This window comes from Emys orbicularis, chromosome 12 (genome assembly GCF_028017835.1).
Source record: "Emys orbicularis isolate rEmyOrb1 chromosome 12, rEmyOrb1.hap1, whole genome shotgun sequence".
NCBI classification, from domain to species: Eukaryota; Metazoa; Chordata; order Testudines; family Emydidae; genus Emys; species Emys orbicularis.
In genome coordinates this window covers 36,367,536-36,388,510 of record NC_088694.1, presented here as the reverse complement: position 1 = coordinate 36,388,510, position 20,975 = coordinate 36,367,536, and the positions used below count along the sequence as shown (strand labels likewise).

General features: G+C 41.9%; 1 protein-coding gene and 1 pseudogene across 1 annotated transcript; both read right to left on the bottom strand.

The window, feature by feature from the left end:
* Positions 1 to 246: 246 nt before the first annotated feature.
* On the bottom strand, positions 247 to 1,228 carry LOC135886091 (olfactory receptor 6N1-like; annotated as a pseudogene).
* Positions 1,229 to 10,786: 9,558 nt separating this feature from the next.
* LOC135886090 (olfactory receptor 6N1-like) lies at positions 10,787 to 20,724 on the bottom strand. The gene is made up of 3 exons (XM_065413974.1): positions 20,580 to 20,724; positions 12,946 to 12,962; positions 10,787 to 11,758 (listed from the first exon to the last, which is right to left on the bottom strand). Exons 1-3 carry the CDS (start codon positions 20,722 to 20,724, stop codon positions 10,787 to 10,789), a joined length of 1,134 nt encoding a protein of 377 aa, XP_065270046.1.
* Positions 20,725 to 20,975: the final 251 nt, after the last annotated feature.

Here is a 20,975-nt window from a genome sequence, read left to right as displayed (position 1 = left end):
CTCAGGAGAAGGCAAATGCTAAATTTCAAGAAGAGTACTTTTTAAATTATTTTATTCTCACTAATGCATTAAGGTATTGACTTTCAAAGTCATCCACACTCAAAGAATGAGTAATTCAAGGTCAGGCACATCGTGTTCTTGATACACTGTGTTGATCAGACCTTAAAGTGGGAGCGTGGGGTTGGGAAGGTATTTTTAAGGATTTGGTTTGTTCTTCTATGGATATGGATAGCTATAGATATTAGTTTAAAATATCTGTATTCTTGTGAAAGAAAAAAATCTAACAACAGCTTTTCTTAAGGCTTCCTTCACCTCCTTGTTTCTCAGGCTGTATATGAGGGGATTGACCAATGGGGTGAGGACACCATAAAAGACAGAGAACAGTTTGTTCAAGTCCCTCAGTGCATCAGAGTCCGATAACAGATACACAATGACTATAGTCCCATAGAAAATTGTCACCACGATGAGGTGAGAGGAGCAGGTGGAAAAGGCCTTTTGCCTCCCGGTGTTGGAAGGGATTCGCAGGATCGTGGAGATGATACAAACATAGGATGCCAGAGTCAACATAAATGGAGGAAATGTGAATATGGAGGAAGATATGAAAGCAGTAACTTCCAGTAACTTCCAGAGTGTGGGTGTCAGTGCAAGACAGTTTTATTATTGGGCTAAAATCACAAAAGAAATGGTCAATTTCATTGGGGCCACAGAACGTTAATTGTGACATCATAGTTATTAAGAAGGCAACAGATATAAATCCACCTATTCATGACCCAACCACCATCTTGATACAGCAGCTGCCATTCACTAGTGCTGCATAATGCAGAGGTTTGCATATCGCTAAATACCGGTCATAAGACATCGCTGATAAGAGACAACATTCGGCAGCTGCCAGAGAACCAAAGAAATACAATTGTGTGATGCATCCAGTGACAGAAATGGTTCTGTCCCCAGTAAGGAAACTGGCCAGCAGCCTGGGCATAATGGCTGAGGTGTAGCTGGTCTCCAAGCAAGACAAGTTCCCCAGGAAAAAGTACATGGGGGTGTGAAGGTGCTGATCAGCCACAACTAGCGCAACGATGAGGATGTTCCTGGCCACGGTCACAGCATAGATCACTAGAAACACCAGGAAGAGAAGAATCTGCAGTTGTGGGAGGGTCTCAAATACCAGGAGGATGAACTCCATGATTGTCGTTTCGTTTCCATGGTGTTTGTTTGCTGTGGGTTCCATCTAGGGGAAAGAAAACAAATTCTGCCATTTATAACCTTTTCAAAACAGTCCGCATTTCAATTCTGGCTTCCCCCTGCCAGTTGCCCTCCCAACGGTTGAGTCAATACACTGGATAGCAGTGGCATTCAGGGAAAATTTTCCTAAGGGCCTAAGCTGAAGCACACTGAAAATATTCCTATTGTCTGGTATCTCTACGGATGAACACATCTCAGCCTCAGAACTCCTGAGCATGCTTGTGTATTATTTTACTTGCAGTGTCTGAGGTTATCACTTCCTGTGCTCCTGTGAAAACGCCAGCCAAAGGCCATTGCTGGACATATACCTAATTTTCACATACTTACATTGCAGAGTTCAGCAGACTCCAGCCGAGTGGAAACTAGAATTTAATTCTAGAGACCTGGTTTTATTCCTGGCTCATCCACTCCCAGATGCTGGGTTTGCCCTTTCTTCTCTCTGTGCCTCTGTTCCCCCCTCTGTGAAGTCGTTGACGACACTACCACTTACCATTCTCTTAATATGATTTGAGGTTTATGAAACAAGAGCTCTCTGCAGATGCTCCATGGCTTTCATGTAAAATGGAGATGATACTTAAGACACATGCCAACATTATTTAACATCTCTGTTAGTGAGTGCTGTATAACTTCTACATGCTATAATGCTGCCGTGGGAGCATGCATAACTTTCAATGCACAACTGGAAGAGAACCTAGCCACGCCTCAGTCACAGCATACTTTTATATTTCCATCTCAATTTCTGCAGAAATGGCATCAATTGTTTTTTAACAGCATGCAACATTTTGAGACATTTCCATTTTTAACTTCACACTCCAGAGATCTATCCCTCAAATCTCTCCTACAAAGAATCAGATAGTGTGTTCATTGATCTTCCAGGATATGCACCATTATTTCTGAGAGCCTTGTGACAACTAAAAGTGCCCAAGGCCAGATTTTGAGAACTATCCCTGCACTTAAACCTGCAGATAGGACTCTCAGTAACTTTGAACATCTGGCCCTGAAACCACATGCTAACAAGCCTAGGAGGGACAGCTGTATTAAGGAGGACTGCCAATACTTCTGTGGCTAAGGTTGCTGTGACAGTGTGGGGAATCCGTGTTTGTACAGTTGTTAATTCCATTTGGTTTCATGAATGTTTTTTTCCACTGTAATCATCTTCCTGGATGAGCTCATCTCTTTTGTACCAGGAAATATGCAACTGGTTGTAGAGAAGCTATGCCAGGAAGTAGTGACAAAGTCATCAAGTTTCAGAGTAACAGCCGTATTAGTCTGTATCGGCAAAAAGAACAGGAGTACTTGTGGCACCTTAGAGACTAACAAATTTATTTGAGCATAAGCTTTCATGGGCTACAGCCCACTTCATCAGATGCATAGAATGGAACATATAGTAAGAAGATATATATATATATACATACAGAGAACATGAAAAGGTGGAAGTTACCATACCAACTCTAAGAGGCTAATTAATTAAGATGTGCTATTATCAGCAGGAGAAAAAAAACTTTTGTAGTGATAATCAAGATGGCCCATTTCAGACCGTTGACAAAAAGGCATGAGGATACTTCACATGGGAAAATAGATTCAATTTGTGTAATGACCCAGCCACTCCCAGTCTCTATCCAAGCCAAAGTTAATGGTATCTACTTTGCATATTAATTCAAGTTCAGCAATTTCTTGTCAGAGTCTGTTTTTGAACCTTTTCTGTTGCAAAATTGCCACCTTTAAGTCTGTTACTGAGTGACCAGAGAGGTTGAAGTGTTCTCCTACTGGGTTTTGAATGTTATGATTCCTGATGTCAGATTTGTGTCCATTTATTCTTTTGTGTCGGGACTGTCCAGTTTGGCCAATGTACATGGCAGAGGGGCATTGCTGGCACATGATGGCATATATCACGTTGGTAGATGTGCAGGTGAACGAGCCCCTGATGGCGTGGCTGATGTTAAGTATCCTCAAACCTTTTTGTCAACTGTCTGAAATGGGCCGTCTTGATTATCACTGCAAAAGTTTTTTTCTTCTGCTGATAATAGCTCATCTTAATTAATTTGCATCCTTTTCATGTTCTCTTCTTACTATATATCTTCTTACTATATGTTCCATTCTATGCATCTGATGAAGTGGGCTGTAGCCCATGAAAGCTTATGCTCAAATAAATTTGTTAGTCTCTAAAGTCACCAAGGGCCATCAATACGGCTCACCCTGGAGTGAAGCAGTGGGAGTTTGCTCAGAGACAGCAAGCTAGGAACAGTGACCGGTCACTACCTAGATCAGGGGACTCAGAAGAACATGGGATTCTGGATAATATGACAACAATCCGGAGTCCATTCTGCAAGGGGAAGAGGACCAGGATGTTACGGTTGCCACTGAGACTAAAATTTGAAATTGCTCCACTAAACAAACCAATAGGGATATTCAGTAATCCAAAAAAGAGAACACACCCCTCGCAGGGTCTGTTGATTTCTGTAGTCACCTGTTAGATACAAGGCTTCTGATGACCATTAGAGATTTGCTACTAAAAGCACAGCTGTCATGGCTTGTTATTTCACCCTCCCCATGTTTGTAGCCCCATTGCTGCTGCCAGAAAGCACAGACAGGACTGTAATTTGGCAATATGATGTAATGACATAACATACGTGTAAATAGAGAAAGATGGTCTTCACACATATAATCTGGCACACAATTAGTGCCCAAAGCCATACATGCCCTCACCCACCACACAATAAAACACACAACTAGAACACAAAATTTAAGCTTGCAAATAAAGACTTTGGAAAACTTTTGTACGTGTGCACACGTGCACACACGCACATGTACAAACACTTCTTCAGGTGTGTATGCCCTAATCAGGAGACTCTAATAATTTTTCATTGGGTGCAGGAGCATGACTCACATACAGTGTGAACATGAAATGCAAGAAACTGGGAGAACCAGAAGGAAATTAACCCAGTTTGGAATTTTGACATCATCCAGAATGAAGGGGCTCAGGTTTTTGAAATGTTGAAAGTCTTTCAATGGGATGTATTCACCTAATTGCCATAGAGAGATATTTTCAATGGCAAAAATCAGGCAGATAGGTTGAAATTCCAAACATCTATATAGTAAGATTCCAGGATTGTGACTCGCTGTGTCATTCTGAAGCATACAAAGCCTAAAAACCAAAAGGAATCCTGTAAAAGATGGAAGCACAGACTCATAGCTAAGGATGAGTACAAAAGAATACCACAAGTGCATAGGGACAAAATCAGAAAGGCTAACGCACAAAAAGAGTTACACCTAGCAAGGGACATAAAAGGCAATAAGAAGATTAATTGTAAGTACATTAGGAATAAGAGAAAGATGGAGAAAAGAGTGGCTTCTATAGTGGACAGGAAAGGAGAACTAATAATGGATAACATCGAGAAGCTGACAAATCAATGCAACCATGTGCACATTAAAACAACTATCACACACAAACCCCAAGCACACACAGCCCCTTACTGCAGTGCACATCCACACAAATCAACACGAATGTCCTAGTACAACACGAGAAACACAGAAATCAACACAATCAAGCTCACAACATAACCAGCACATACAATAAACCGAGACATCACTCTGAAAACTAGAATGTCTGTTGAGTACATATGAAATGATTGAAACAGTTACAAGCATGGTTGAGAGCTCTTTCTGTTTAGATTATCACCAGGTCTAATTATCACTGGGATGCACGGTCTCTTATCACCCAATTTTTAAGTTCTCAGCCAATTTCGGGGGTTTTAACACACATGAGTATACAAATTATACTCGTGTGACAGCACAGGCTTTCAGCTACTAGAGAAGATATGAGCAGATTGCCTTCAATATGCTTGGCATAGTGACCTGGCTGACAGGGCAGCTAAAAAGCAAGTAATGTTTAGAAGAAGAAGGACCTCTGAGAAATTTGTAAAGATTAGCTCTAACTTTTAAAAGCTCTTCATTCATCCCTAGTGGATGGAAACCAAGATGTTGCTCTCCTTTTCCCTCCTTGCATGGCTTCCTCTCTTCTTTACCCACCCATCCAATTCCTTTACCTTTCTCTTCTTCTTCTTCTTTTCGTCTACTCACCTATTACTTTTGTTTGTGTGCATGTTGGTGGAATCAGTAAAATAGATATGGAAATAAATCCATAAATAAAAATAAATGTGCACATTTAGAAGTGCATTGCAGTAACTGAGTTTACATGAAAAATAAAATAAAGATTTAAGTTTTTTGAGAAGTTAATTAGGGAACAATTCCACTCACACTTACCCTAGTGTAAATCAGGAATAACTGCAGTGAAACCAGTAGAGATGCACTGCTATAAAACTGGTATCATCTTCTTTCATTTTTAATGTCTCTATATAAATTCCTGCCCAGTGCAGCTGCACAGATGCAGATTATCAAATTCAGAGTGCATTCCCCATGTGCTGCATTGCAATCACCTCCATATATATTTTGGTGACCACGTGGGAATTGTTCCCAAAGAGTATGTGCAACCTGAGCCACCCTTAGTAGCAAATAACAAAGAGGTCAGCTTCCCAGAACAACACAAGGTTTACTTCTCCATCTGAAACAGGGATGGGATTTAGAACAGAGAGCTTCAATCTGTGGAGATGGAAGAGCTGAGGAGGGGTGGGTTGGTCATGAGACAAAGCAGCAGAGAGGTCAATATCATTGTGGTTCCAAAGCCACTGCTCTGTAGTGACTATGTTCTTGAGCTGTGCTCTGCCATGTTGCTGCCATGTGATGCTGGCATGCCGATGCAGCATGAGAATGCAGATGTTGTCAAAGGGCACTCAGCCTGGGGCACCCTCCATCACCCTCATTTCATGCTAGGAAGCAGTTTCAATCCTAATGTGTCTCCAGTATCTTTGATGGAGTTGGACCAACTTTACCTCTTACCTGTTCCTTCTTTCCTTCAACATTTCAGTTTCTCCCTCAGTCTTTCCGCATGCTGGAGAGAAGACAGATTTTTCTTCTCTTCCTCCTCCCGCATGTGGCCTAACTTCTTTCTGCCTTCATCTCCCGACCACTTCCTGGGCTGCGATCTGCCCGCCACAGTGCATGAAGAGTTCAAACCTGTTGTGTGCAGTCTGGCCATCAGGAAGAACATGTCCCCTGGGTGGGATCTTGATACAGTTGTATTGTTACTTCAGAACCCCCCATCCTTTCCTATGTATCACCCTCAATAAAAGGGATTGCTCTTTACCAGCCAGCCATTATTCTAGCGCCATTCTGCCATCGCCTGGAAACAGCCTCTCCAATGTGTTCTCCGCGATAGCCACCCACGGCAACCCCCAAATCCTTTCAAAATCAATGCCAAACACTGAGGGTCCGACTGAATTCTTATTCAGGCAAACTTCCTGTGACGTTAATGGCACTACTTGCATTACGCATGTTGAGTATCAAGGATACACAGGCAAGTGAATTTTGTCCCCTGCCCTAACCCATACCCCAACACCTAATGTCTACAAACTTGTCCCATAGCCGGGTGCAGATGGAGTTGCTGTGAATGCTGAAAGCATGCTGGCTCCAGTCTCTCCTCTTTGGTGGCTCAGGAAGACCTCTGCATTTTAGTGGATGTGGTAACCTCATATAAATATGCACCATTGATGTGCACAAGATTCTGTCTTCCTTTAGTGTTTGGACAAAACAAATACAGCACCCTGCCATGAAAGGACATGAAAAGAATGTTATTCCTTTAGGACAAGTATTAGAGATCTGAGTTTTGGGTTACAGGTGATTCAGGATTAGATAGATAGATAGATAGATATAAGAACATAAGAACATAAGAAAGGCCGTACTGGGTCAGACCAAAGGTCCATCTAGCCCAGTATCTGTCTACCGACAGTGGCCAATGCCAGGTGCCCCAGAGGGAGTGAACCTAACAGGCAATGATCAAGTGATCTCTCTCCTGCCATCCATCTCCATCCTCTGACGAACAGAGGCTAGGGACACCATTCTTACCCATCCTGGCTAATAGCCATTTATGGACTTAGCCACCATGAATTTATCCAGTCCCCTTTTAAACATTGTTATAGTCCTAGCCTTCACAACCTCCTCAGGTAAGGAGTTCCACAAGTTGACTGTGCGCTGCGTGAAGAAGAACTTCCTTTTATTTGTTTTAAACCTGCTGCCTATTAATTTCATTTGGTGACCCCAGTTCTTGTATTATGGGAATAAGTAAATAACTTTTCCTTATCCACTTTCTCAACATCACTCATGATTTTATATACCTCTATCATGTCCCCCCTTAGTCTTCTCTTTTCCAAACTGAAGAGTCCTAGCCTCTTTAATCTTTCCTCATATGGGACCCTCTCTAAACCCTTAATCATTTTAGTTGCTCTTTTCTGAACCTTTTCTAGTGCTAGAATATCTTTTTTGAGGTGAGGAGACCACATCTGTACACAGTATTCGAGATAGATAGATAGATAGATAGATAGATAGATAGATAGATAGATAGATAGATAGATAGATAGATAGATAGATAGACAACTGTTTTATACATTTCTGGTTATAAAATATGCAGATGACAGCAACTTTGAAGGACAGCCCAAGAATTCTGTAAGTCGTTGGTGCTTGTATTGTGTCTCTGTTTCAATATGCTACTTAATGAGTGTTTGTTCCATGTGGACAGCGAGTGACACACACATCTACATGTCCTGGGTTGCCCTGAAAGCAAATTTAACCCCTTTTCTGTGACTGGATAGTCATAAAACTTATAGGGGAAACTGAGGCATACATAAGACTCATAAAAATATTAAAAACATTCCCACTTTGTCACAGGTGTATTAATAAGTTCATTGTACGAACCTGCAGTGCTAGAATGTTGGACCATGAGGGATCTGAGCTGCTGAAGCCTCCATGGTCTGCCCATCAGGCTTTCTTCAGACCCTGATCATGAGAGATCCTAGACTCTGGCTTCTGACCTAGCCTGATGCTTGCCTCTTGGTTTGCACTCTGGCCTATCTCAGATTCTGTCCCTCTGGTACCCGACTCGGCCTGACTCCCAACACTCACTCCAACCAGTTGGTCTGACTCCCCAGAAACCCGTGGTGACAAGTATTGTGTACAGATTTGGGCATCACACTTTAAGGGAGATGTGGACAAATTTGATGGGCTGTGAGTGGGAAGGATCAGGGAATGGCAGAATGTTAGATTCCAGTCCCAGTGACTTGGCCAGCAGCAAATGACAGCTACCAGGGAGCCAGGGGGGAAGCAGAGAGGAGGGAACTGCACCTTCCTGAGTCAGAAACCCTTCCCTTGGCTGGTCCTGGGACTGTGTAGCAGAGACACACCACCCCTCTGATGAAGCACAAGGGCAGGTAGCTTGTGTGAATAACACTCATGGGGACCAAGGCGTCAATGAGAACTCTTGGCCCACCTGCACATTGACCTTCCCTTAATCAGTCATTTCAGGTAACAGAACTGCAACATTCAAATAAGCAGGAGATGAAGAGTGGGGATTGGTTGATTTACTTCGGATGTCACCGGGGTCCCATTTAAAAGTGACCTGAGCTATTTACCAGAGCTTGGCAATGAGCAAAATGTATTCCTAATCTAATGATTTGACACAACTTCTCTTAACAATTTAGCTGCATTATAACCTAATGTCTTCAAATGTGGCCTACACACATATTTCAAATGAGTTTTAACATTACAGAATGTGTGAAGAGTAAGTTTTATTCCACTCTGAAGATCTCTCATGACAAAGCTGTAGATGACAAATGCCAAATTTCTTAAGGATCCCATTTATATTATTTTATTCTCATGAACTAATTAAAATATTTACTTGCAAAACCATCCACTCTCAGAGAATAATAATCCAAATTCAGCGAGGATGCACAGTATTCGTCACACATTACAGTGGGAGTGAGTGTACAGTGAATGGCTAAGGATATAGCTTCGTGTACTAATTTTCCTCCAAAACAAGTCAGATGGCCACAGGTACGTAACACCCAGACTCTACACTTGGCTTCAGGAAGTCCTGATTCTCATGAGTTCAACAGTCACAGAAAGATAAATATGAGCTACTCACGTGAGGCAGAATTTGCAAGATCACATCACCTGATTGGTGCATTAATATACACATATATATTAGATTAAAATCACTGAATTCTTGTAAAGTCGTTAATGAGAACTCTTGGCCCACCTGTACAGTTACCTTCTCTCAAGGAGCCATTTCAGGAAAAAGAACTGCCATATGGAAATTACCAGGAGACAAAGATTGAGGATTTGTTGAGTTACCTCTGATGTCACCAAGGCCCCACTTAAGAGTGATCCTGGGTTACTGACTTTGTCATATGCACCATCTATTCCAAATTTATTGTTTAATCACAACCTTTCTTAATAATTTTGCTTAATTAAAACAAAATGCCTTCAATTGTAGACTATGCAGTATTTAAAATGTGTTTTAATTGAAGTATTTTTTTCCCAGTTTTAAGATCACTCAGGACAAACAAGAAGAGAGGATAAATGTTAACTTCCTGAAAGAGTACATTTTAAATTATTTCATTAGCATGAGCTAATTATCATATTTATTTGAAAGTCATCCACACACCAAGAATAAGTACTATACATTCAAGGATACACTACGCTTCAGAGACTGGAGTGGGAATGGGGGTGCAGTGCATGGCTCAAGATTTGGTATACTAATTTTTTTCCAACCTATGTCACATAGCAAGAAGTTGACAATTGCCAGACTCTGCCCTTGGATGCAGGAAGTCCTGATCCTGCTAGTCTTGAGTTCCACTGGCACAGTAAGATGAATTAAGCCTATACATGAGCCAGAGTTTGTAGGTTTATAGATCTATGATTAGCTTGAAATGCCTGTATTCCTGTAAAAGACAAAAAATCTAAGGAGAGCTTTTCTCAAGGCTTCCTTTACCTCCTTGTTTCTTAGGCTGTAGATGAGGGGGTTGAGCAATGGGGTCAGGACTCCATAGAAGACAGAGAACACTTTGTTCAGGTTCCTCAATGCATCAGACTCTGAGACCAAATACACCATGATGAGAGTCCCATAGAAAATTGTCACCATGATGAGGTGAGAGGAGCAGGTGGAAAAGGCCTTTTGCCTCCCGGTGGTGGACGGGATTCTCAGGATGGTAGAAATGATATAAACATAGGATGCCATCATTAATAGAAATGGAGGCAGGGTGAATATGGAGGAAGATATGAAACTAGCAACTTCCACCATCCCATTTATATTATTTTTTTCTCATGAACTAATTAAAATATTTACTTGCAAATTCATCCACAGTCAAAAAAAAATAATCCAAATGCAGGGAGGATGCACAGTATTCTTCAGACATGAGTGTGGGTGTGAGGGTGGAGTGAATATCTATGGATATGGCTTGGTGTCCTAATTTTCCTCCAAAATGAGTGAGATGCCCACACGTAGGCAACACACCGACTCAACACTTGGATACAGGAAGTTCTGATTATGACAGTCATGAGTTCAGCAGGCATGCAAAGATGAGTATAGGCTACTCACATGAATCAGAATATGCAAGATCATATTCCCATGATTGTCTCATATATATATATTAGCTTAAAATTTTGAATTTTTGTAAAAGACAAAAGATCTAAGGAGAGCTTTTCTCAAGGCTTCCTTTACCTCCTTGTTTCTCAGGCTGTATATGAGGGGGTTGAGCAATGGGGTCAGGACTCCATAGAAGAAAGAGAACACTTTGTTTAGGTCCCTCAATGTATCAGATCCTGAGACCAAATACACCATGATGAGAGTCCCATAGAAAATTGTCACCATGATGAGGTGAGAGGAGCAGGTGGAAAAGGCCTTTTGCCTCCCGGTGGTGGACGGGATTCTCAGGATGTTGGAGATGATACAAACGTAGGATGCCACCGTCAATAGAAATGGAGGCAGGGTGAATATGGAGGTAGATATGAAACTGGCAAATTCCACCATGCGGTTGTCAGTGCAGGAGAGTTTTATTATTGGACGAAAATCAAAAAAGAAATCGTCAATTTCATTGGGGCCACAAAATGTTAATTGTGACATCATAAATACAAAGATAGTAAGAGACAAAAATCCACCTATCCACAACCCTACCACTAGCTGGAGGCACAACCTGTCGTTCATAAGTGCTGCGTAATGCAGAGGTTTGCATATCGCTAAATACCGATCATAGGACATCACAGATAAAAGCAAACACTCAGTCCCTGCCAGAGAACCAAAGAAATAAAATTGAGTGATGCAGCCCATAACAGAAATAGACTTGTCCCCAGTCAGGAGACTGGCCAGCACCCTGGGCAGGATGGTGGAGGTGAAGCTGGTCTCCAAGCAGGACAAGTTCCCTAGGAAGAAGTACATGGGGGTGTGAAGGTGCTGATCAGTCACAACTAGTGCAATGGTGAGGATGTTCCCGGCCACGGTCACAATATAAATCACTAGGAACAGCAGGAAGAGAAGAATATCAAGTTGAGGGAGATCCCCAAATCCCAGGAGGATGAATTTGGTGATGGTCGTTTGATTTCCCACGTGTATGTTTGTTGTTAGCTTCATCTAGGGGAAATAAAAGAAATTATGCAATTGAGAATCTAACTTCCATTACAAAACAGTCATATTTTTTACTTTGGCCTTTCCCTGATGGTAACCATCCCAACAGTTGAGTGGAGACTTCATAGGGTAGAGGCAGTTGGGGTACAAATTTCAAAAGAAGGCCAAAGTTAATTGACATTGGAAATGTAACTACTGCCTGGTATCTCTATGGTTGAACACATCTCACCTTCAGTTTCCTGAACATGTTTTTGTATTACTACAGCCACAATGTTTGAGGTTATCATTGTAAATTAAGGGGAACTAAATGTCACTCCATTGGCTTCATATGGAAACCTCAGAAAAAATCCTATTGCTAGGCTGTGTGATGGGGCAAGGCCAGATGGCTACAGTAAAGTAGTGAGGAACAGGTATGTTAGCCCCAGGTTAAACAAATCCTTGGTACCATGGTAACCAAATGGCAGTTGCTCCAGGTTAATCAAGACACCTGGGGCCAATTAAGATCCTTCTAGAAGGCAATGGAGATAGCTACATTGATTGGGACACCTGAAGCCAATCAAGGGCTGGTTGGAACTAGTTAAAAGCCTCCCAGTTAGTCAGTGAGGCGTGCGTGTGAGGAGCTGGGAGCAAGAGGCGCAAGGAGCTGAGAGGGTGTGCTGCTGGAGGACTGATGAATACAAGCATTATCAGACACCAGGAGGAAGGTCCTGTGGTGAGGATAAAGAAGGTGTTTGGAGGAGGCCATGGGGAAGTAGCCCAGGGAGTTGTAGCTGTCATGCAGCTGTTACAGGAGGCACTATAGACAGCTGCAATCCACAGGGCCCTGGGCTGGAACCCGGAGTAGAGGGCGGGCCCGGGTTCCCCCCAAACCTCCCAACTCCTGATCAAACACAGGAGGAGTTGACCCAGACTGTGGGTTCCACCAGAGGGGAATATCACCGAGGTGAGCAAATCCACCAATAAGCGCAGGACCCACCAAGGTAGAGGAGGAACTTTGTCACAGCTGATCCTTCATTTACCCATATTTAGACTGCAGAGTCCATCATATTCCAGTGGATTGGACAAAATAATTTGACTCCGGAGACCTGGGTTTTATTATTGGCTCCACCACTCCCTGACCTTGGGTTTATCACTTCCCCTCACTGTGCCTCTCTTCCCTCCATTATGTAATAGTTGTTGATGATACCACTTACTCTTTTCGTAATGTGACCTGAAATTTAGGAAAGAAGAGCTGTTTACATGTGTTCACATGCTCATGTCTAAAATGGATATATGATACTGAAGACACTGTAGAAAGTTTTACTAGTTACGTCAGTGAGTTTGCTATATAACTTCTCATTATTAGCAAACTGCTGTGAGACCGAGCATAAATTTCAATACACTCTGTGAAGAGAAACTAAACATGCCTCAATGTCATATTTCCACCTCAATCTCACAGAAATGGCCTCAGTTTTTTAGACACTTCCTTTCCCCCGACCCTATATGACAGAGATGTCTCTCCCAAATCTCTCCTAATGGGAATCAGAGACTAGGTTTCTTTATTGGCAAGGATTTGCAACCTTCTTTTTGAGAGCTATTCGATGCCTAAAATGTATACGTAATATTTTCCAAACTGCCAGACTTTGAAAATTATCCATGCACCTACACCTGCAGATAGAACCCTCAGTCCCTTTGAACATCTGGTGTTGAGATACCATGTGGAATAATCTAGGATGCATAGTTAGATTAAGGAGGTCTGCCAATGCTTCCTTGGCTAAAGTGGCTGTGACATTTTGGGGAACATGTCTTTGTCTGTTTTATCATTCCATTTTGTTTTGTCAATGTCATTTTGAATTGGAACCATCATCCTGGATGGGATCAACTCTTTTGTAGAAGGAAACATGGAGTGGGTCATGGGGAAGTCATGCCTCGGTAGCAGTGACAATACTATCAAGGGCCATCAACACTGAATGTCTCATGTCTGGTGAAACAGTGGGAGTTTTGAGAGATCCATGTCTAGGAACATTGGCCAGATCTTGCCCATATCCAAGTGCGTCAGCAACACATGGGATTTAGAGGCTCGAGCCAAGCATAAAAATCTGGTGTCTGTTTTCAGAAAGTGATTGATCCAGGATGTTCTGTTTGAAGCTAGGTTTTCCCTTTGATCAATATTTGGAATTGGCCCAACAAAGAAACCAATAGGGGCATTCATTAATCCAAAGAGGTGAGTTTGTTGTCTGTTAGTTTCTTTGTTTGTTCCGTGCTTGCTACTTGACTGACATTATAATGTGGTCTGGGTTTTTTTGAGGGGGGCGGGGGAAGGTCTGTCTGCTGAACCTAGGGGCTTTATAGACACATCTGGAGGCTTCCTAATGAGGCTTTGATCCCTAGACCCTTTAACACCCATTAACCCTTAACCAGAGAGTGAAACTACTAAGGGAGAACAGGGGTTTAAAAAGCCAGCTCCTAAGTGATCAGAGGAGCTAGCGACCAGGAGCAGTAAAAAGGGGAGGTTTGCAAGGCAGTTTAGAGAGAGAGTGGGAGAGCTATGTACACCTAATTAGCATTCTCTAAACTTAGGGCAATATACCGTCCCTCACCCCTTCAACCCAAAAAAACATAGAGAAACAATACCCAACACAAAAGCTGCAAAAATAAAAGTAATGCAGGCAGAAGTCCATCAGCAGAGTAGAAGCTATCCAGTTCATTGCACTGAATGTGGTATATATCATTACCTGCCTTGTGGGCAAATGGGGTAGATGTGCATTAGGTGCAAGGAGCTTACGACCCTCAGAGACCGAGTACTGGTTCTGGAGACCAGAGTGGCTGAACTGCAGGAGCTAAAGGAGATAGACAGGTACATAGATAAGACTTTCCTGGGCACAGTAGAGTGGTTCCACTCCCAGTCTGACAGCCTCTGTGCTGTTGAGGAGGATGAAAGTCTTGGGGAAGGACAACACCAAAGTGGAACAGAGAGAAACTATCCCCTAGTTGGTACCCTCATTCTAGATGATGTCATGGTATCCTCTTGTACTGACAATACCTGTCCTAGGGAGGGATCCCCCACTTACTAAGAAGAGGCAGGTAATAGTAACGGGGATTTGATCATTAGAAACACAGACATTTGGGTTTGTGGTGACTGGGTGAACCGCGTGGTGAATTGCCTGCTAGGTGTGAAGGTTGTAGATCTCTTGACATACCCAGACAGCTTTATGTGCAGTGCTGGGCAAGGAGCTGGTGGGTGTGGTACCACGTAGGTGCCAATGACATAGGAAAACGTAGGAGAGTTACTGCAGGCCAAATTGAGGCAGATAATTTAAGAGATTAAAGTCCAGGACCATCATGGTAGCATTCTCTGAAACGTTTCCCATTTCCGCATGCAGGGCCAGTAAGAGAGGCAGAACTTCAAGGTCTCAATGAGTGGATGAGATGATAGTATAGAGAGGAGGGGTGGGGAACTGTTTGGGGAATAAGGAGCCTATACAGGAAGGATGGTATCCACCTAAACCAAAATGGCACCAGATTGCTTGCATGTAAAATTAAAAATGTCGTAAAGGAGTTTTCAAACAAAGGGCATGGGAAAATCAACAGGTGCATCACAGAAACTTGGTGGAATGATGATAATGAATGGGACACAATAATACCAGGGTACAAAATGTATAGGAATGGCAGAGTAGGTCATGCAATTGGGGGAATGGCACTATCTGTGAAAGAAAGTGTAGAAGAGTGAAATGTAGTCAAAAATCTTAAATGAATTAATCTGTACACTAGAAACTCTATGGCTAGAAATTCCATGCTTGAATAATAAGAGTATAACAGTAGGGATATACTACCAACAACCCAACCACAGTGGTGAATGTGAAATGCTCAGGGAGATTAGAGAGGCTATAAAAATAGAAAACTCAGTAATAACGGGGAAACTTCCCTTCCAACCTGGGCTCGGTTCTTTTCCCCTGTTCAGTCTTTTTTTAGTTGTTTCCAGCTGTCTTCTTGGATGGGATAGCAGGGGAGAACTGAGGACCTGGATTACCTCACTCCCCACCCTTAAATAGGATTTGTATAAGGTGGGAGTCCTTTGTTTCCTAGTTTGATCCCCCTTCCCTTACAGTGTTAAGTTACAAGAAGTCCCAAGTAATGTTTTAGTATCAGCTGACAAGAGCACCTGACTCTGTAAGGCCCTTGTAGCCATTCTTCACAGGGTGACCCACATGATGACAGGAAGACTGAGCTCTTTTACAGTCCATTGTCTCTTGCTGATGGGCCATCAGCACTGTCCAGCTTTTTCATTGTTGTACCTGAAGTGTTAGCGGGGCATCACCCAAAGTAACATAGTTGAAATATAGATACATAGTCAATATTCCTAATTTCAGATACAGAAATGGTACATGCATACAAATAGGATAATAGCATTCAACTTTCCAATGATATCTCATATGAGCCATCTTGCATAAAGTATCTCACTTATGTCATATTCATATGATAAGCATATTTGCATAAAGAATACAGAATGACACATCACAATGCACTTTGGAAAACATAATCCCAACTATACATATACAATTATGGGGTGTAAATTACTTAAGAAAGTTATCTTGCAGTCATTGTGGATAGTACTCTGAAAACATCCACTCAATGTGCAGTGGCAGTCAAAATAGCTAACACAGAATCTTGGGAATAATTAAGAAAGGGATAGATAATAAGACAGAAAATATATAGTCTCTATATAAATCTATTGTACTCCCACATCTTGAATACTGTGTGCAGATTTCATCGCCCAATCTCAAAAAAAGATATATTCGGATTAGAAAAGGTTTAGAAAAGGGCAACAAAAATCATTATGGATATGGAACAGATGCCATATGAGGAGAGATTAATAAGACTGGGACTCTTCAGCTTTGAAAAGAGAGGACTAAGGGGGGGATATGATAGAGGTCTATAAACTCATGACTGGTGTGCAGAAAGTAAATAAGGAAGTGTTATTTACTCCTTCTCATAACAGAAAATGAAATTAATAGGCAGCAGGTTTAAAACAAAAAAAGGAAGTACTTTTTCACACAATGCACAGTCAACCTGTGGAATGCTTTGCCAGAAGATGTTGTAAAGGGCAAGACTATTACAGGGTTCAAAAAAGAGCTAGATACGTTCATGGAGGATAGGTCCATCAATGGCTATTAGATGAGCAGGGATGGTGTCCCTAGCCTCTGTTTGCCAGAAGCTGGGAATGGGCAACAGGGGATGGATAACTTGATGATTACCTGTTCTGTTAATTCCCTCTGGGGCACCTGGCATTGGCCACTGTCAGAAGATAGGATACTGGGCTACCTGCGCTCAAAGAAGATAAAGCCATTTGGATAAACTAAATTAATTCCTTTCTTCAGTCTTCATGGTAGAGGATGAGGGAGATTCCCACACCTGATCCACTCTTTTTAGGTTACAAATCTGAGGAATTGTCCCAGATTGAGTTGTCATTTGAGGAGGTTTTGGAAGATATTGATAAATTAAACAGTAATAAGTCACCATAACCAAATGGTATTCACCCAATAGGTCAGAAGGAACGCCAATGTGAAATTGCAGAATTATTAAGTGTGGTATAATTTAAATCAGCTTCTGCACCAGATGCCTGGAGGATAGCTAATGTGACGCCTATTTTTTGTAAAAAGGCTCCAGAAGAGATCCTGGCATTTACAGGCTGGTAAGCCAAACTTCAGTACCAGGCAAATTGTTTGAAATTATGGTAAAGAGCAGAATTGTCAGACACATATATGAACATGATTTGTTGGGGAAGAGTCAACATGGCTTTTTTAAAGGGAAATCATGACTCACCAATCTATAAGAATTCTTTGAGGAGGTCATCAAGCATGTGAACAAGAGTGATCCATTGGATATAGTGTACTTAGACTTTCAGAAAGCCTTTGACAAGTTCCCTCATCAAAGGCTCTTAAGCAAAGTAAGCTGTCATGGGATAAGAGAGAAGTTCCTCTTGTGAATCACTAACTGGGTAAAAGATAGGAAACAAAGAGTAGAAGTATGTAGTAGGAAGAGAGCCTGAGACATAAGCACCTGCATGAGAGACCTGGTATAAGGCAGGACCTGCTTACAAAATCTGGCAAAAACAGGGCTGATATTGCAAAAATACACATTCCTAAAAAGTTCTAAGTACAGAGTACTCACTCCAGTTAGTGCTCATCTCCCATTCATGAACCCAGTGCCTTAAAAAATCAAGCCTACAGCTAGAAACCAATATTTCAGAATTCAGACAAAGACTTTGGAATAGTTACACACACACACAGAGGCACACAACCCCATGCACACAGTTATAGAGGTGTGTATGCCCTAGTCAGGAGAATCTAGTAATTTTCCAGTGGGTGCAGGAGCATGACTCACATACAGTGGGAACATGAAATGCAGAACCTGGGGCCACGCAGAAGATAATTAGCCCATCTTAGAATTTTGACTGAATGCAGAATGCAGAAGCTGAGGATTGTGAAAGGCTGAAAATCATTTCAATGGGACATATTCACTGAATTGCCATAGAGAGAAATTTCCAATGGAAAAAATGGGGCAAATACGTTGAAATTCTAACCTTTCTCTGTGATTGACTTGGTGATAAGCAATACAAAGAAGATTTCAGCATTATGACTGTTTCATTATGAATCATATTAAGACTGAAAATCAAAATGGAGCTGTACAAAAGGTGGACACATGGACAAATAGATAAGGATGACTGGAAAAGTATACAAGAAGGATGTAGGGGCACAATCTGAAAGGCTAAGGTGCAAAATGACTTGCACCTAGCAAGGACATAAAAGGCAATAAGAAGAGGAATTATAAGTACATTAGCAGCAATAAAAAAAGAAATGAAAGAGCAGGTCAACTACTTAGAAGGGGACGTGAACTTATAACGGATGACAACAAGAAGGCTTACAAATCTGCACAACCATCCTCACAATAAAACAACTTTCTCACACAATAACCCGAAACACACACAGCCTCTCACTGCAGCACATACCCACACAGATCAACCCAAATCTTCAGGCATAACAGAACCCGCACACAAATCATCACAACTGCTCGCACTGCAACTCAACCAGAATATAGATAAACGTAATCACACATAGCCCACTACCGAAACACAAATCCCTTATTTACCACACACAAAAAGCAACACAAATGTTCCAGGACAACACATTCTACAAATAAATCAACACAAACAGATATGCAGCTTCAGAAGTACACACAATAACCCCAAACATCACTCTGAACACCAGACTGTCTATTGAGTCTGTATCACATGATGCAAAGAGGTACAAGAATGGTTCAGAACTCTTTCTCTTTAGCATATCTGCAGGTTCCATTATCAGTGGGATTCATGGTCTGTTGTTGGCCAATTTTTAAGTTCTCATCCATTTTGGGGTTCTTTAATACACGAGTTTCCAAATTACTCTTGTGTGACAGCACAGGTTTTCAGCTTCTAGCGAAGGACTTAGCCAATTGTCTTCAGGGATAGAAGCTTACCACAGTGACCTGGCTAACAAGGCAGATAAAAGCAGGTAACATTTGGAAGAAGAAGGTCCTCAGACAAATTTGGAAGAAATAGCTCTAACTTTTAAAAGCCTTTGATTAATCACTAATAGATGAAAACTGAAATATCGCTCTCCTTTTCCCTCCGTACCCACCTCCCTCCCTCTTTTTGCCTCCCACCCAAATCCTTTAACTTTCTGTTCTTTTTTGTCTTCTTTCTATTCTAGTTTTGTTTTGTGGGGGAAGTCAATACATTATAAACAAATCAAGAAATATAAAGAAATGTGCTCACTTAGAAGTACATTACAATGACTGAGTTAACATGGAAAATAAATATCTATCCCCTGTCATCTATCTATCTATGACTGAGTTAACATGGAAAATAAATATCTATCCCTTCCAGGGATAGAACCCTGCCAGAGCGACCTGGCTGATAGGGCACCTAAAGAGCAGGTAACATTTAGAAGAAGAAGGATCTCTCATGAATTTTGAACAATTAGCCCTAACTTAATAAAGGCTTTGATTAATCACTAATGGATGGAAACTGAGATGTCACTCTCCATTCCCCTCCCTGCCTGCCTTCCCCCCTCTGCTTCCCTCCCATCCAGATCCTTTACCTTTCTTTTCTTCTTTTCTTCTTCTTTCTATTTTGCCTATACTTTTGTTTCATGGGGAACATCAGTAAAATATAAATAGAGAAATGTGCACACTTAAAAGTGCATTACAATGACTGAGTTAACATGGAAAATGAATGAAGATTTAAGCATTTTAAGGAGTTGATAGGAAAACAATTCCTCTCCCACTTACCCCAGTATAAATCAGGAATAGCTGTGGAACTCTCTTTCAGAGGATTTTGTGAAGGCCAAGACTATAACAGGGTTAAAAAAAGAGCTAGATATATTAATGGAGGATAGGTCCATCAATGGCTATTAGCCAGGTTGACAGGGATGCAAAACCATGCTCTGAAGTGTCCCTAACCTCGCTTTGCCAGAAGCTGGGACTGGGTGACAGGGGGTGGATCACTTGATGATTTCCTATTCTGTTCATTCCTGCTGGGGCACCTGGCATTGGCTACTGTCAGAGACAGGATACTGGGCTAGATGGACCTTTGGTCTCATCCAGTATGGCTGTTCTTATGTAGAATGCAGATGTTGTAAAAGGGCAGCCAGCCTGGGGTACCCTGGTAATAGGTGACCCTCCATCAGCCTCATTTCCCCCTTGGAAGCACATTCATTCCTCCTGTATCTCCCATGTCTCTGATGAAGTTAGACCTTCATTACTGCTTTCCTATTCTTTTTTTCCTTCAACATTTCAGGCTCTCCCTTACCCTTTCTGCATGCATAAGAGAAGGCAAATGTTTCCTCTCTCTCTTCCTCCTCCTGAATGCTGAGTATCTTCACTTCCTCTTCATCTCTGAGATCTTCCTGGGGTGTGATCCTCTTACCACAATGCTTGAATAGTTCAAAGTGCATTGTGCATTGTGGCCATCAGGAAGAACAGGGTTGTGGGTGAGATCTCCAAGTCCTTCCTGGGGTGCAATGCTCCTACCATAATGAATGAATAGTTTAAACCATTTTGTGCCATGAGGAAGAACAAGACCGTGGGTGGGATCTGGGTGGAGCTGTTGTGTTTCTCCAGCACACCCTGAACTTTCCCATCTATCACATTCGATAATAGGGATTGCTCCTCTTTGCCATCCACCCATCACTCTTCCTTCATTCTA